At 40.5% G+C, this 13,759-nt stretch overlaps 1 protein-coding gene across 1 annotated transcript in view; it reads left to right on the top strand.

Moving 5' to 3' along the window:
• Positions 1 to 10,151, top strand: part of EIF2AK3 (eukaryotic translation initiation factor 2 alpha kinase 3) — a 99,882-nt gene extending 89,731 nt beyond the window's left edge. Inside the window, exons 15-17 of the mRNA XM_079776958.1 lie at positions 986 to 1,087; positions 7,341 to 7,403; positions 8,880 to 10,151. Of these exons, the coding sequence (XP_079633084.1) occupies positions 986 to 1,087; positions 7,341 to 7,403; positions 8,880 to 9,080 (366 nt within the window). The 3' untranslated portion in view covers positions 9,081 to 10,151. The remainder of the gene's footprint in view (positions 1 to 985; positions 1,088 to 7,340; positions 7,404 to 8,879) is intronic.
• Positions 10,152 to 13,759: the final 3,608 nt, after the last annotated feature.

Below are 13,759 nucleotides of genomic sequence, written 5' to 3'. Positions count from 1 at the left end.
GAGCAGAAGGGGATGCAGCTGGTGTGGACTTGGAGACTTCCCATCTGACGCTCTGTGTTCTGGAAGCTCAGGGGCAGGTGGCCTGTGAGAGTGCCCAGGGAGACAGACAGCAAGTGCTGTTGAGAGAGGAGTCTGTGAGGGTTTATCATCCAGGCTGCGCCCTGTGACTCCCCATGAGGAAATGCTGATGTGGGTCCCAGAGTGACACCTTCTTTACTTTGCCAAATGTCAAGTTAGGGGCCCAGAGTAAATTTCTCAAATAAAAGCGTTCAACTCAGTCCCCCAAGGTCACCTTAATTTGAATGAGGCTTAGTTTAAGAGTGCTTGGGTTGTAATTCATGACTTCATTTTAACAAATAAGTATTTAGTATTTATTGAGGGCCTTCTCTGTACTTAACCCAGTGCTGGGTGGTGGGAATACAAAAGAGGTCCCTTCCCTGCAGGACTTCATCTCTAGTTGTGAATAGGAAATATGCACATGAAACATACAACTAGGAATGCAGAGTGGTCCATAATTAAGTGCCCTAATGAGGGCTAACCATAGTTGATTAGTGGTTTGGAGTAATGAAGATTTTCTCATAAAAATGGGTGAGGACTAAGATGGGTAGGAATGAGAGATCTGCTTTAGATAGTGTTCACTTTGAAAAACCTCACCTCAGGGTAGTGGAGTAGTTTTTACTGCTCTCTCAAACCTTTCCAGCATCCAGAGGCTCCAGGGTCCTGCCAGGCCTGTTTTACTGATGCATATCTCTGAATTGTCCTGGCTTCCCTTCTGTGATGCTGACTAGGTTAATTACTCTGCTATAGAGAGTTGAAGAAAAGAGATTTGTGAGATTATTAACTCTTTGCTAACATTTTTGTACCTACAAGTACATTTAAACTAAGAAGTGACTAAGTCAACTTGGGGATTCACCAATGTCATATTATCGATTGTATTATCTCTGTTAATATTTTTCTAACATTTCTTGTTTATGTGGGATTTCAGATTCATGGAAACAACTACTCTCATAAAGTGGACATCTTTTCTTTAGGCCTCATTCTGTTTGAGTTGTTGTACCCATTCGGCACTCAGATGGAGAGAGTCAGGGTAAGTTCTCCCCACCTCAAAAACGGTGGAAAGATAAAATACTCTTAAATTTACAAAAGAATTTAAACAGAGAATAAGTTATTCTTTTTTTGGGGGGGTGGGGGGGGCGGTAAGTTATTCTTAATACCAGCAGATTGGTTAACTACACGTGAAGGAGGTGATGTGAGCTATAAGGGAGGATTTGTAGACAGTTTGCTTCCATTTAAAGCTCAATTTAAAAAAATGATTTAGTTGAATATTTTAGTTCCTTGTTGTTACTAAAATTGATCCTAATTTAGCAGTATCAGGTACTGAGTGACTGTGTAGTAAGTGCAGAGTGAGGGGAGCCGTGGGGTGGGAGTGGAGGGAGGGAGAGGTGGCAGCAGTGGGTGGTCACAGGGGACTATTCCGGAGGACAAACTGCCACTTACTCATACACTTACAAGCTGGCAAACTAAGCATACTTATTTTTTTCCCTCTCAAACCACGGCCATGGCTTTTAAGGAAGACAGTACTGAAAGTGTTTACAAGTACCTCTGTCCCGGTCTTCCCCATCCTTCATTAAATGGTCGCCCTTAGCTTTTGTAGCTGCTGTCCCTGGCACTTAACTTAAACTTAAGCTGTTTCCAAAACTTAAGCTATTATCACCATTTCTTCATCAGTTTTAGACCTTACTTATTGATTCCTGGCCATGGTAGAAGAGGATGTAGGTCTCACAGATAGCCAAAGGACTCAGATATTCTAACCATTAGGACCTGCCAAAATGAGTCAATTTCAGAACATCCTAAAAGCCTCCAGAAAGGGATATTAAACAGGCCCAACCTATGTAAAGGATCAGGAATCATATGGCGTCAAAGGACCCTACTAAGAATGTAAAAATACAGTCTATAAAATGGGAGAAGATGTTTGTGAATCATATATCTGATAAGGTTCTAGTATCCCGAATATATAAAGAACTATTACAGTTCGACAACCGAAAGACAATTCAATTTAAAAATGAGTAAAGGACTTAGACATTTCTCCAAAGAAGGTTTACAAATGTCCAATAAGCTCATTATTATTTATTAGGGTCATACAAATCAAAGCCACAATGAAATACTAATCCATACCATATTGGATGGATATAATAATAATAAAAATATTACAAGTGTTGGCAAGGATGTGGATAAATTAGAGCCTTCATACATTGCTGGTGGGAATTTAAAATTGTACAGCTGCTGTGGAAAAAGTTTGATAGTTACTCAAATAGTTAAACAGTTACATATGACTCAGCATTTTTACTCCTAGGTATACACCCAAGAGAAATGAAAACATATTCACACAAAAAATGTGTAGAAAGATGTTCATAGTAGCATTTTTATAATAGCCAGAAAGTAGAAACAACCCAGCCAGCTAATGAATGGCAAAACAAAATGTGGTATGCCCGTATAATGGAATATTATTCAGCCAAAAAAAAAAAAAAAAGGAATAAAGTACTGATCTATGCCACAACACAAATGAACCTTGAAAACGTTGTGCTAACTGAAAGAAGCCAGACACAAAAGACCAATATTTTATGAATTCATTTATATAAAATATATAGAACAGACAAATCTATAAAGACAAAGTAGATTAATAGTTCCCAGGGGCTGGGAGTAGAAGGGGTAGAGAGTGACTGGTTAATGGGTATGGGATTTCTTATGGGGGGATGGAAAAGAAATGTTCTGGAATTAGTGGTGATGGCTGTACATGTGAGTAGAATAAAAAGCACTGGGTTATATACTTTAAAATGGTTTAAAAGGTGAGTTTTATTTCAGTTTAAAAATGTAAATAAAAAACATGTAGCTGTGTAAAAAAGTTTTGGTTAAATGAAGTCAGTATTTCTCTTGACCATGCAAATATTGTTCTGGCTAGATCAGGTATACTCTGACTTTTTCTTTCTGATGCAATCCTTTTTTCCAGAATTGCCTTTTCTCAATTACATAGTTTCCTATGAACCTTGGTTGTAATTTTTAACAAGTGTTCAAAATCTGTCAAATATCAAACAATATTTTCTCTGTACTTCAATATAGCTTATTTACTTACCTGTCTATCACTCGGGAAAGTGGGTGAGTAGGTAAGCAGACAGATAAATAGATGATAGCTAGCTAGATAGCTAGATAGCTAGATAATTTTTTTTTTCTGTAGTCTTCTTCTCAAAGCCTTTGTCCTTCACTCTGTTCTGATCACCCCTAGACCTTCTATAATTCATCAGCCAAGGACATACTTTCCTACCCTCCTAGCCTGGCCCCCCTTGTTTCCTGGATTCCAGGTTTTCCCCTTTTTATTGCATTACTCGCTTATTTTGCTAGAGCACATTCTGCAGTAAATGCCTCAGAAGGAATATATGAGAGATACATTTTTAGAATCCTCAAGTATGTGAAAATGTGTGTGTTTTTTTTCATCTTCACACATAATTGATAAATAAACTGGCCAGGTTCCAATTCTAGATTGGAATTTCCCTCAGAACGTTGAGGGCATTGATCCACTCATGTAGCTTCCACAGCGCTGTTGTCCAGAAGCTGATACCTGAATTGTTTATTTGGGGTGTTTGACCTGTTTTATTTTTCTTTCTGGAAGTTTTAGGGCTTTACCTTTATCAGTGCTGTTATGAAATTTAGTCCTCATTGACCTTTCCCCTCCCCCTTCACTTACTGTGCTTGATACTTGGTAGGTCCTTTCAGTTAAAAGATATAAATCCTTCAGGTCTAATAAATTTTTTAAAAATAAATCCTCCAATTTTTCTGTTTCCTTTTCCTGAAATGCCTGACTTAATCTTAAACACCTATTATTTTTTTCTCCTATTTTCATCTTTCTGTCTTTTAATATTGTTCTTTGCAAGAGTTCCTTAACTTGCCCGGCTGGTGTGTCTCAGCAGTTGAGCATCGACCTAGGAACCAGGTGGTCACTGGTTCGATTCCCAGTCAGAGAATCAATGTTAGGAATTCTTTCTCATCATTAATGTTTCTGTTTCTGTCTCTTCCTTATTTTCTGAAATCAATAAAAATACATTTAAAAAACATAATTCCTTAACTTGTTATTTCAACTTTTCTAATTACTTTTTTATTTTGACCATCCAGTTTTTATTGTTCAAGATTGTTCCTTTTTAATAGCACTTTACTCTTTTTACATGGATTTTTGTATCTTATCTCTGAGCACCTCAGTTGTGTGTGATGTGTGTGTTCTAAGTTTTCTTCTTCCTGTATTGTCTCTTTCCTCTGGGTTTTTAATTTTTTTAAATTAATATAGAGCCACAGGAAGTTGCAAAGATAATACAGAGAGATTCAATGTGCCCCTCACCCAATGTCTCCTAATGGTTACATCTCACATAAATTATAGCACAATAACAAAACCAGGAATTTCACCTGGGTACAATGTATGTGTATAGCTCCATGTTATTTTACCTCAGGTATAGATTTGTGTAACCACCACTGCAATGTAGACACAGAACTGTTCCATCACCATAGAAACTCCCTCCTGCTCCCCTCATAGTCACGCTTCCCTCCCTGCTAAAATCGGTAACTCGGGTTTTTAATTATTTTTTTTATCATGTTGATAATCCTCACCTGTTCATTCATATTTAAGAATAGGGCTCTCAGGTGGATACTGGAAGGACTTCACTGTAAGGGCTACAATTCAGTTTTTATCTTGGGTGTGGTGGAGAACTCCCACGTCCACATCTGTAGGCTTTCCTCTAGAACCATTTTCTCCGGAGCAGTGTCTCTCGTTCTCCTGAGGAGAAAGTGTGGGTGATGGGGATGTGTGCAGCTCTGCACCTCATCCTGCTGTTCTGTGCCCACCGCAACGCATGCCTCCTTTCTACTGAGTACTCCAAGTCTGACTTTCTTGGTTCAGTTTCTCCAGAGAATAAGCCTCATATGTTTACATGCAGATGTGTCACTCCATGTACATACTTTCAGGTCGTCCACTCCCTGTTCATTGGCATTATCCCTGAAGGCAGCTTGGCTTACCTTCCTCTCTGCTACTAAGGTAGTTGCTATGCTCCATCCACTTTCTGTCTTACAGACATTTGACTTTTCTCCCAGTGCACTCATCCTTATAGACTTAGCATACATTTTACATTCTGTTACACTTGTTTTAGTGCAACATGTGGTAGGAAATATGCCATGTTGAGCCAGAATCTCTCCGGAGTTCTCTAGTGCATGTGAAACAGACCATTTGATGATTTGAACAAGGTCCTTTTTAAATAAGTTTTATTGAAGCACAATTTACATACAGTAAAGTGTGCCCACTTTAAGTGTACAGTTTGATGAGTTTTGACGAGTTTATATTCCCATGTAACCACCACTACATTCAAAACATAGTCCATTTCTATCACCCCAGAAGGTTCCCTTTGCTCTTTCCTAATCATCCCAGGCAGCTGCTCATCTACTTCCTGTTTTTTTTCTAAAGCTTCATATAAATGGAATCTTTCAAAACATACTCTTGTGTCTCCCTTTTTTGACTCACCAAAAAGTTTTTGAGACTCATTCATGTTACTCAGTGTATCAGTAGTTCATTCATTTTTATTAGTAAAATTCCATTGTATGTATACCACAGTTCATGTATCCATTTACCTGTTGAGAACATTTATGAATAAAGATACCGTGAATATTTGTGAACAAGTCTTTTGTAGACATGTTTTCATCTGTCATGGGTACTGTCCTAGGTAGGATTGATAAGCTGTGTGTGAGGTGGTTTAAATTCATAAGCAAGTGCCATTTTTCATTCCCACACCAGTGTAGGAGAGTTCTGGTTCTTTAACATCCTTGCCAGCACCTATGTTTCAGTTCTGGAATTAGATAGTTGTCTTTTTTCAATTCTAAGTTTTAAATAAAAACCTTTGTTTTAAAATATTATATAATTAAAAGTTGATTCAGTGAGTTCACTCTCCAGTGTTTACCTGCACTCAGTTTGGTGTGATCCACCTGTTAGCACATGGAACCCTCTTCCTCGGGCCTGGGGCACAGGCTCGTCTGGTTAAGTTTCTGTTTTCTTCAGGGGGAAGTAACAAATGACAGCCTAGTTCCACTTTTTATTTATTTTTTTTATTAAGGTATTATATGTGTACATATCTTACCAATGCCCCCCCACTCCCATACATACCCTCACCCACCCCCCACTTTTTTTTTAAGTATACTCCAGCTTCTTTCTCTTTTTTTTAATTTTAATTTTTTATTTTTATTGAATTTATTGTGGTGACATTGGTTAATAAAATTTTACAGGTTTCACATGTACATTTCTACAATACATCATCTGTATATTGTATTGTGTGTTTACCACCCCAATTTATGTCTTCTTCCACTACCATTTATCCCCCCTTTACCCTCTTCTACCTCCATACACTCCTTTTTCAGCTTATTTCTTAAGAAATATAAAGACTTATTTGCTTTATTTCATTTCTAAAAACTAGTTTTGTCTAAAGGGGACATACATAATACTTTCAACAATAAAGAATTATTTAAAAAAATAAAGACAAAACAAAAAAAAATTAAAAAAAAACACAACAAAAAAACCTGGTTTTGTCCTCACTATAGAAGTGCCAGGTTAATGGGGGGAGAAAGGAGGACCTATGTAATACTTTCAACAATAAAGATTTTTTTTAAGTTAAGATGAAAAAGAAAAAAAAGAAAAGTACCAGGTACTGTGCAGGTGCTGACTTAAATTAACCTCATTTAATTCTCACAGTTGTATAGGGTGGACCCTATTGTCTTTGTTTTGTAAACGAGGAAACTGGAACATGAAGAGTAATAATTTATCTGAAAACTTCCCAGAGAACTTTAGCTTAGTTTTATACTCCGTATTTAGCATAATTGTTTGGTTTCCATCACTCAAAAAAATAAAATAATATGCTTTTTTTTCTTTTAATCAAGTGCAGAGATGTTAGGAGCTAATAAGAAAGGTTACCCACTGAAGGACACTGGGTTCCTGAGAGCTGAGTTACTTTGGTACTCATCAGCCAGTGCTCAGCCACAGGCCAGGTGTTGGCATCATGTGCATAGTTCAAGTGTAATTACCCCTGAGTGATTCTCTGGTTTTGGTGATTGGATGGTGTGTGCACCTGGGCCCAGGAAACACCGATGTGTAGGTTACCATCAGGAAAAGCTACTGATGAGTTCTCCACCTGTTAATATTCACCATTAAAAAGGTTGAGAACCACTGCTCTAAAGTATTCAAAGTACTTCATGTTTAAATAGATGTATATATCAAAATAGATTTAAAGGTAAGTAACATCTTTTCTTTTCTTTCTTTTTAGGTCTTAACTGATGTAAGAAATCTCAGATTTCCACCACTGTTTACTCAGAAATATCCTCGTGAGGTTTGTATAATTCTCATCTTTTATTTTCTTTAGAAACATATTTAGAACTTAAAGGGTCCTTAGCGGTCAGTTCATCAGTTGCCCCATTTTACTGATGAAGCTACAGGTGTAGGGAGGACAGGAACCTGATCCCAAGAGCACCATCTTGTTAAAACAAGACTGGAGCTCCTCAGGGCCGTGGGCCTGGTCTGTGCTCCCAAGCTGCTGGCATTCTGCTTGTGGATGGTGGCCACCTTTCCTTTCCACAGGGCTGAACTTGGGTGGACCCTCACAGGACAGAGTTGCTATTGTTACCATGCCATTAATTGCTTTATCTTTGTGAATTTGGGATCGATCTTAAAAACTGGCTTCTTTGGGGTGGGAGGCACTAGGTCCTACTGATTATGTGTTGGAGTCAGACGGCTCAGAATGCCACAGTAGAATGTCAGGAGAGGGGGTGGGACATAAGCTAGCCTTGGATGGTGAAAGTTATGTGTGCTGAACCTTTGACAGTTTCTTTTTTCAGCTTTTGTTTATTTTTATTTCATAAAATGTTTTGTCCACATACACTTTAAAATTTATACATTGATTACTCTTGAATTTTCTTAAATAATTAAGTTGAAGTAAATTAGACTTATCACAGATTGAAGTTTAAATTTATCTTTCAGTATTATAAGTATAATAAAGGATTGCATTAAATAAATTTTATAATAGATACACTAACCTAAATGAAATATATTTTTACTAAAAATCATTTTGTTATATATTTTGCAGATTTAATTACTCAATTCCAAAGGTGACTCATGAGAATATGTTACATTAATAGGGGTTCAAAAAATTCCTAAAGGTGTCAGGTGCTGATCTCTGGCGTAGTTATATTTGAATTGAATATTTAGATGATTGTATATTCACGTGCAGTTGTAATGAATTTGTTTTTAAAGTCAGATTATGTCTGTGTTTCAATTTATGCTTTAGGACTCTTTAATACATGTGTTTCAATTATATGCTTTAGGACTCTTTAATAACAAGCAATCACCCACAGTGGCCCATATTTATTTGGAGCAGGAGTTGGCTAAGTCCAGCCTGCTGCCTATCTAAATAGATAAAAGCCTAATATGCAAAGTGTCCTCTCTGGAGTTTGACAGACCGGAAGTTTGATCTCTCCCTATGATGTGTGCTGACCATCAGGGGGCAGCACAGAATGAAGGAAGGCCCCGGCTGGCAGCCAGCAGCCACTAGGGCCCCTACCCATGCACGAATTTTGTGCACTGGGCCTCTAGTTTTTGGAATAAAGTTTTGGGATCCAGCCATGCCCATTTGTTTGCATACTGTCTGTGGCTGCTTTTGCACTGCAGTGGCAGAGCTGAGAAGTTGCAGCAGAAACTGGCTTGCAAACTTAATATATTTACAGAAAAAATTTTGCTGACTCTTGAACTAGGGGACTGTTTAGTATTCTAAATCTGACCCGTTTATCACAAAACAATTTTTATGTTTCAGTATATGATGGTTCAAGACATGCTCTCTCCATCCCCCATGGAGCGGCCAGAAGCTGCACACATCATTGAAAACACTGTATTTGAGGACTTGGAGTTTCCAGGAAAAACTGTGCTCAGGCAGAGGTCCCGCTCCGTGAGTTCATCAGGAACAAAAAGACACTCCAGCGACTCCCATAGCCCTTTGCCAAACAGTTCACCTTAGGTTGTGCCTGTGCCCTCACAGGTGACACAGAATAGTCTCTGCTTAGGAATGTGACCTTCCAAAATTGTAGACATTGAGAACTTTGTTCTTTGCTCAGTTTTATTTTGGACTACTTTTTCTAAGTCAAATTTAAAACTGAATTCTGGGGCATAACCTAATTTGAGCCAACGCTTGATTTTTGCTGTCCTCGAGGAGAGAAGTACCACTAAACCACGTGTGGTCCTTTTTTTTTGGTGGGTCTCTTGAAACTGGCTGGCCACGCTCTGTAGCCCTCACCTGTTGCCTGGGGAGGTCAAGCAATCCCTAAAATTAATAGAGAGATATTTTTATAGCACAGAATCATGAAAATCCCTACATACGGTAGCTATATTGTTCTAGAAATATAGAGATACTGCTGATTTTAAAACTGATTTCCAAAAAGCTGACTCCATTTTTGTCCCTGGTGGGTAAATCAGGAATCTGCACTATTTGGGAGGACAAGTAGCACAAACTGCACAATGGTTTATGTCCATAGCTAGTCCTATAGTGGCCTCTGTAGCATTATAGCTATGTTTCTCAGATGGTTCAGGGAGGGTGTAAGAGCTTTGTACTTTACCTCCAAAAAAGGGAATGAAGCTTTTTATGTAAATTGGTCAAAAGTTCTGGTTTGGGGATGAAAAAAGGCCGTAGTAAGAAATGAATCACATTTTACACTTAACTTCTTTACTTATGGACTTTAAACCGAATAAAATCTTAAGTGTCTTATATGTAATTCTATAGGCAGGTAGTTTCCCAAAACTGATTATAGATAACAGTTTAATCATCTAACTTGTTTTTATTTTCACTGTAAATATGTTTATTTTTTATTTATAAAAATTCTGAACTCAATCCGTTTGGGTTGGTGGTATATAGAACACACTTAAGTGTGTTAACTATTGTGACTTCTTTCAAGTCTAAATGATTTAATAAAACTTTTATTAATTACTTATGGTTGACTCTGATTTGGGGGAATTAGCCCCAAATGGTAGTTTTTCAAATTTATAAAATGTGATCCTGCATCTAAGAAGGATCATTACCCTCAAACTCAGCCCTAACCTGTTCCAAACACGTGTCTTCTTCTGTTCTTTTCCAAAGATTTGACCAGGGCCATGTCCTTTTCAGAACCCAAGGGCTGAGTCCAGAGACATGTGCTCAGCCCCACTCGGCTGGACTGGGAACTGAAGAGGACCCTGCCCGGGAGGGAGACCTCAAGGCCAGGGCGTGGCCTTGCTGGCTTTGCTGATGCCACTGCATGTCTGATGTGTGCCACGTGAAGGCCTGTGGCATGCTGGGTGATTAGTACATCCTAGCCAGACAACCTTTAAGGTCAAGGTGCATGCTTACTTCCATTTCTCAGACAGGTAATGTCTGTCCCACAAAGTTATGAGCAGTTTGCAAGCTGGAAATCACATCACAGACATGGATGGCTGCCGGAAGCCAATTCCAGCATGTCCTAATTGCAAGAGTTTCATCGAAAGGTTGATGGAACTTGGGGACTCAACAAGGGCTGAGTCACATATGTTATCGCCTGATGGGAATGGCTAAAGGCATTTCCCCAAACCTGAAAAGGATGCATTAAATTGATTGTTTGCTGCCAGACAGCTCAGGGCATCTTAATTTACATGTTATTGCCTCCTGTTGGCCAAACACCTGAACAGCCATAGGCTATTCCCCAATCTGACAATGCTTCTGTAGAAACCCTACCCTTTGAAGTGTATATCTCCACCTTGCCTGAGGACAGTTTGTGTTAATAAAAAGCAAGGGGTCCTGAGACCAGAAGAACTTGGTTTCTTCAGCCAAGCTCCTCTGCCCCCCCCCCTCCCAATATGCCTTTCAAAATTATGTTTTGTCTCTGGACTCTTTATTAATTTATGCACAGCCCCTTCTCCAGGTTTGCTGAACCCTTCTAGATGCCGGATCAAGACCACCGGCGTTTAATGGCACCCAACATCCGGTATTAGATGGCCTCTATTCAGATCTTGACTCCTCAGTGCAGCCTGACCATTGTCTTTGTCCCCAGGCTCCATCCCACCTCTCTTCTCTTGGTCAGCCTGTTTCCATTGCTCCTCCCTTATCTCCTTTCTTCTTCACACTCTTCACACACACACACACACACACACACACACACACACGCACACACGCACACACGCACACACACACCCAGTTACAGCTGCAGACCCTGCAACCCTCACAGGTACCCTGAGGGCTGACATTGGCAGGTGTTAGGATAGCTGTTCTACCTGTGGGGAGGCCTAGGTCCAGAAAGATGCTGAGTTTGCCCCAGATCACAAAGCCAGCAAGAGCAGAACTGGGACCAAACCCCTGGTATTCTGAGTTCCAGTCAGAGTTTTGCCTACTCCCTGTCCCATGCTGTCTTAAGCATTTGCAAAATTTTTGCACAATATAGTCAGTCCTGCCTTCATTTTCATTCTGCTTGTGCCTTCACTGGCCTCAGGAGGAAAGCAGGCACAGGAAGTTCAGGACTGGACCAGCAGAACCTAGCGAGTCTTTGATGGCAGACGGAACAGTGTGTTCTCATCCAGAGCCCTTTCTGCTGACTCCGGACCTACTCTCCTCTCAAGTCATTGCTTTTCTGACAACTTTCTGAGCCCTTCCCTTCACACTTGCCTCTCCTTCAAGCACTTTGTGCCTAATAACACTTACCATGGTCAAGGCCACAGTAATTGGTCCCAGGGCTAGGGGCACACCTTGTGATGCCAGCAATGCCTAGCATAAAACCCGGTCCTGGATTATATATTTGTGGAATTGAATTTGAAGAACATAACTCTGACATAGCTGCAGGAAATAGCCAAATGAGGAATGTGCCGGTCACTGCAATAAATATTTGGCAAAGGTTTAAGGAGAAAAGGTGTTTGAACAATTCCGATGCTAAAAACAGATAAAGGCTCAAATCGTGAACATTTTCTAAAGGAAGGAGATCTTATGCTTTAATTTTGTGTGTGTGTTTTGTTTTTGTTAATCCTCACCTGAGAATATTTTTCCATTGATTTTTAGGGGGGGGGGGAGAGAGAGAGAGAGAAACATCGATGTGAGAGAGACACATCTGTTGGTTGCCTCCCCCACGCACTCTGACAGGGCAGGGGATGGAAACTGCAACCCAGGTACTACATCCTTGACTGGGAATCGAACCCGAAACCCTTCAGTGCACAGGCCAATGCTCTATCACTGAGCCACACCAGCCAGGGCCCTTATGCTTTAATTTAAATGAGGGGAGAAATGGGCTGGGACACTTAGCACCCACATAGCTCTGTCCCTTTTCTTCCTCTTCCACTGGAGGGTATCACACCCCACCTCCATCTGGGCTTGCGCACCTGTGGGCACTGCCAGGAAAGGCATACACACATCCCCCAGGGTCATGTTCTGCCTTTCAGGGAGGTGACAGTGCTGATGTGAGTACTGGTCTCCAGATCAGAAAGAAAATTAGCTACCTACCCTGCACTTTGCCTCCTCGTAGCAGACAGAAAAATGGAAATGTATTATGTTTGGGTGGTTTTCTTTTTCCATATGGTTTCTCATTGATACTTTGGGTGCATTTACACCAAAAGGTATTCTGTTTCTCCAAAGAAGTGGAGGAGCTTCCAGTGCGACCACCGCCAAGGGCTGAGCAGGAACTCCGGATGCTTCCTGGCCCACCTCTGGGCCACTGCTCTTCCACAACTAGACATGCAGGGCATCGCTTAAGGAGACGTCCCCTCCGGACTCTGCCCCTGCTGAGAAGTAGCTGCCACTAGGTGGCTCATTTTCACCTTTCCCCACAAGAAGTAAATAGTTGAGGGCTGAAATAAAAACCTTACTTCCACCTGTCAAGGTAGTCCCCTCCTCCAAACACAAGGTTAGCATGACAGTCATGTCTAGAGGTGACTGACCTAAACATACCTACCAAGTCCCACAATGTTTTTGCCATGAACTGCCTTTAAATTCCTCAAATGAGCAGTGACTTAAAACAATAAACATGGGAGCAGTGTGCCCAGTACTTCCAACAGTCGTGGGTCCCTACTTCCTCGGGAAGGTTTCAGGGGAGGGCAGGAGTTAGGAAAGTTTTCTCAATAGTGCCAGCACAGAGAAATAGATCAATTTGAGAATTATTTTTGAGGAGAGAGGCTGGGACACTGGAATTAACTGAATACAGGTGAAGGAGAGGAAGATGGCTCCTGGTTTGTGGCTTGACCTTTGATAGAGGACAGATGTTCTCGTGAAAATGGTGAGTTCACAGAACTGTGGTGAAAAGTTGGGCCTTTACTGGACAGAATGGGAAGCCCTTGAAAGTCTGTGAGCTGAGGAAGGATATGAGATGCTGAGATCACTGCGGCAAGTGAGGAGCGGGGTGACGGGAGAGAGGAGCCAGGACAGAGAAACGGGCAGAGGCCGCTGTCCAGCTAGAGGTCAGAGGACCCAGCCATGTCACTGGGAGCCCAAAGCATCCCGGGACCAGTGGCTAAAGGTATGCTGGTCCCCAACAGCCAGAGGCCACCCTCTGTTACTGCCTTTTAGTGTGGATTTTTTAAAAATTAAATTAAAAAAATACATTTTTTTTTTTTGAGAGAGAGAGGCATTGATTTGTTGTACCACTTATTTCTTCATTCATTGGCTGATTCTTGTACTAGTATGTGCTCTGACCAGGGATGGAACCCGAAACCCAA

The sequence above is a fragment of the Cnephaeus nilssonii genome (assembly GCF_951640355.1).
Source record: "Cnephaeus nilssonii genome assembly, chromosome: 7".
NCBI lineage: Eukaryota > Metazoa > Chordata > Mammalia > Chiroptera > Vespertilionidae > Cnephaeus > Cnephaeus nilssonii.
Note: the sequence above shows the minus strand (reverse complement) of the source record. Positions and strands in the feature narration are given on the sequence as shown.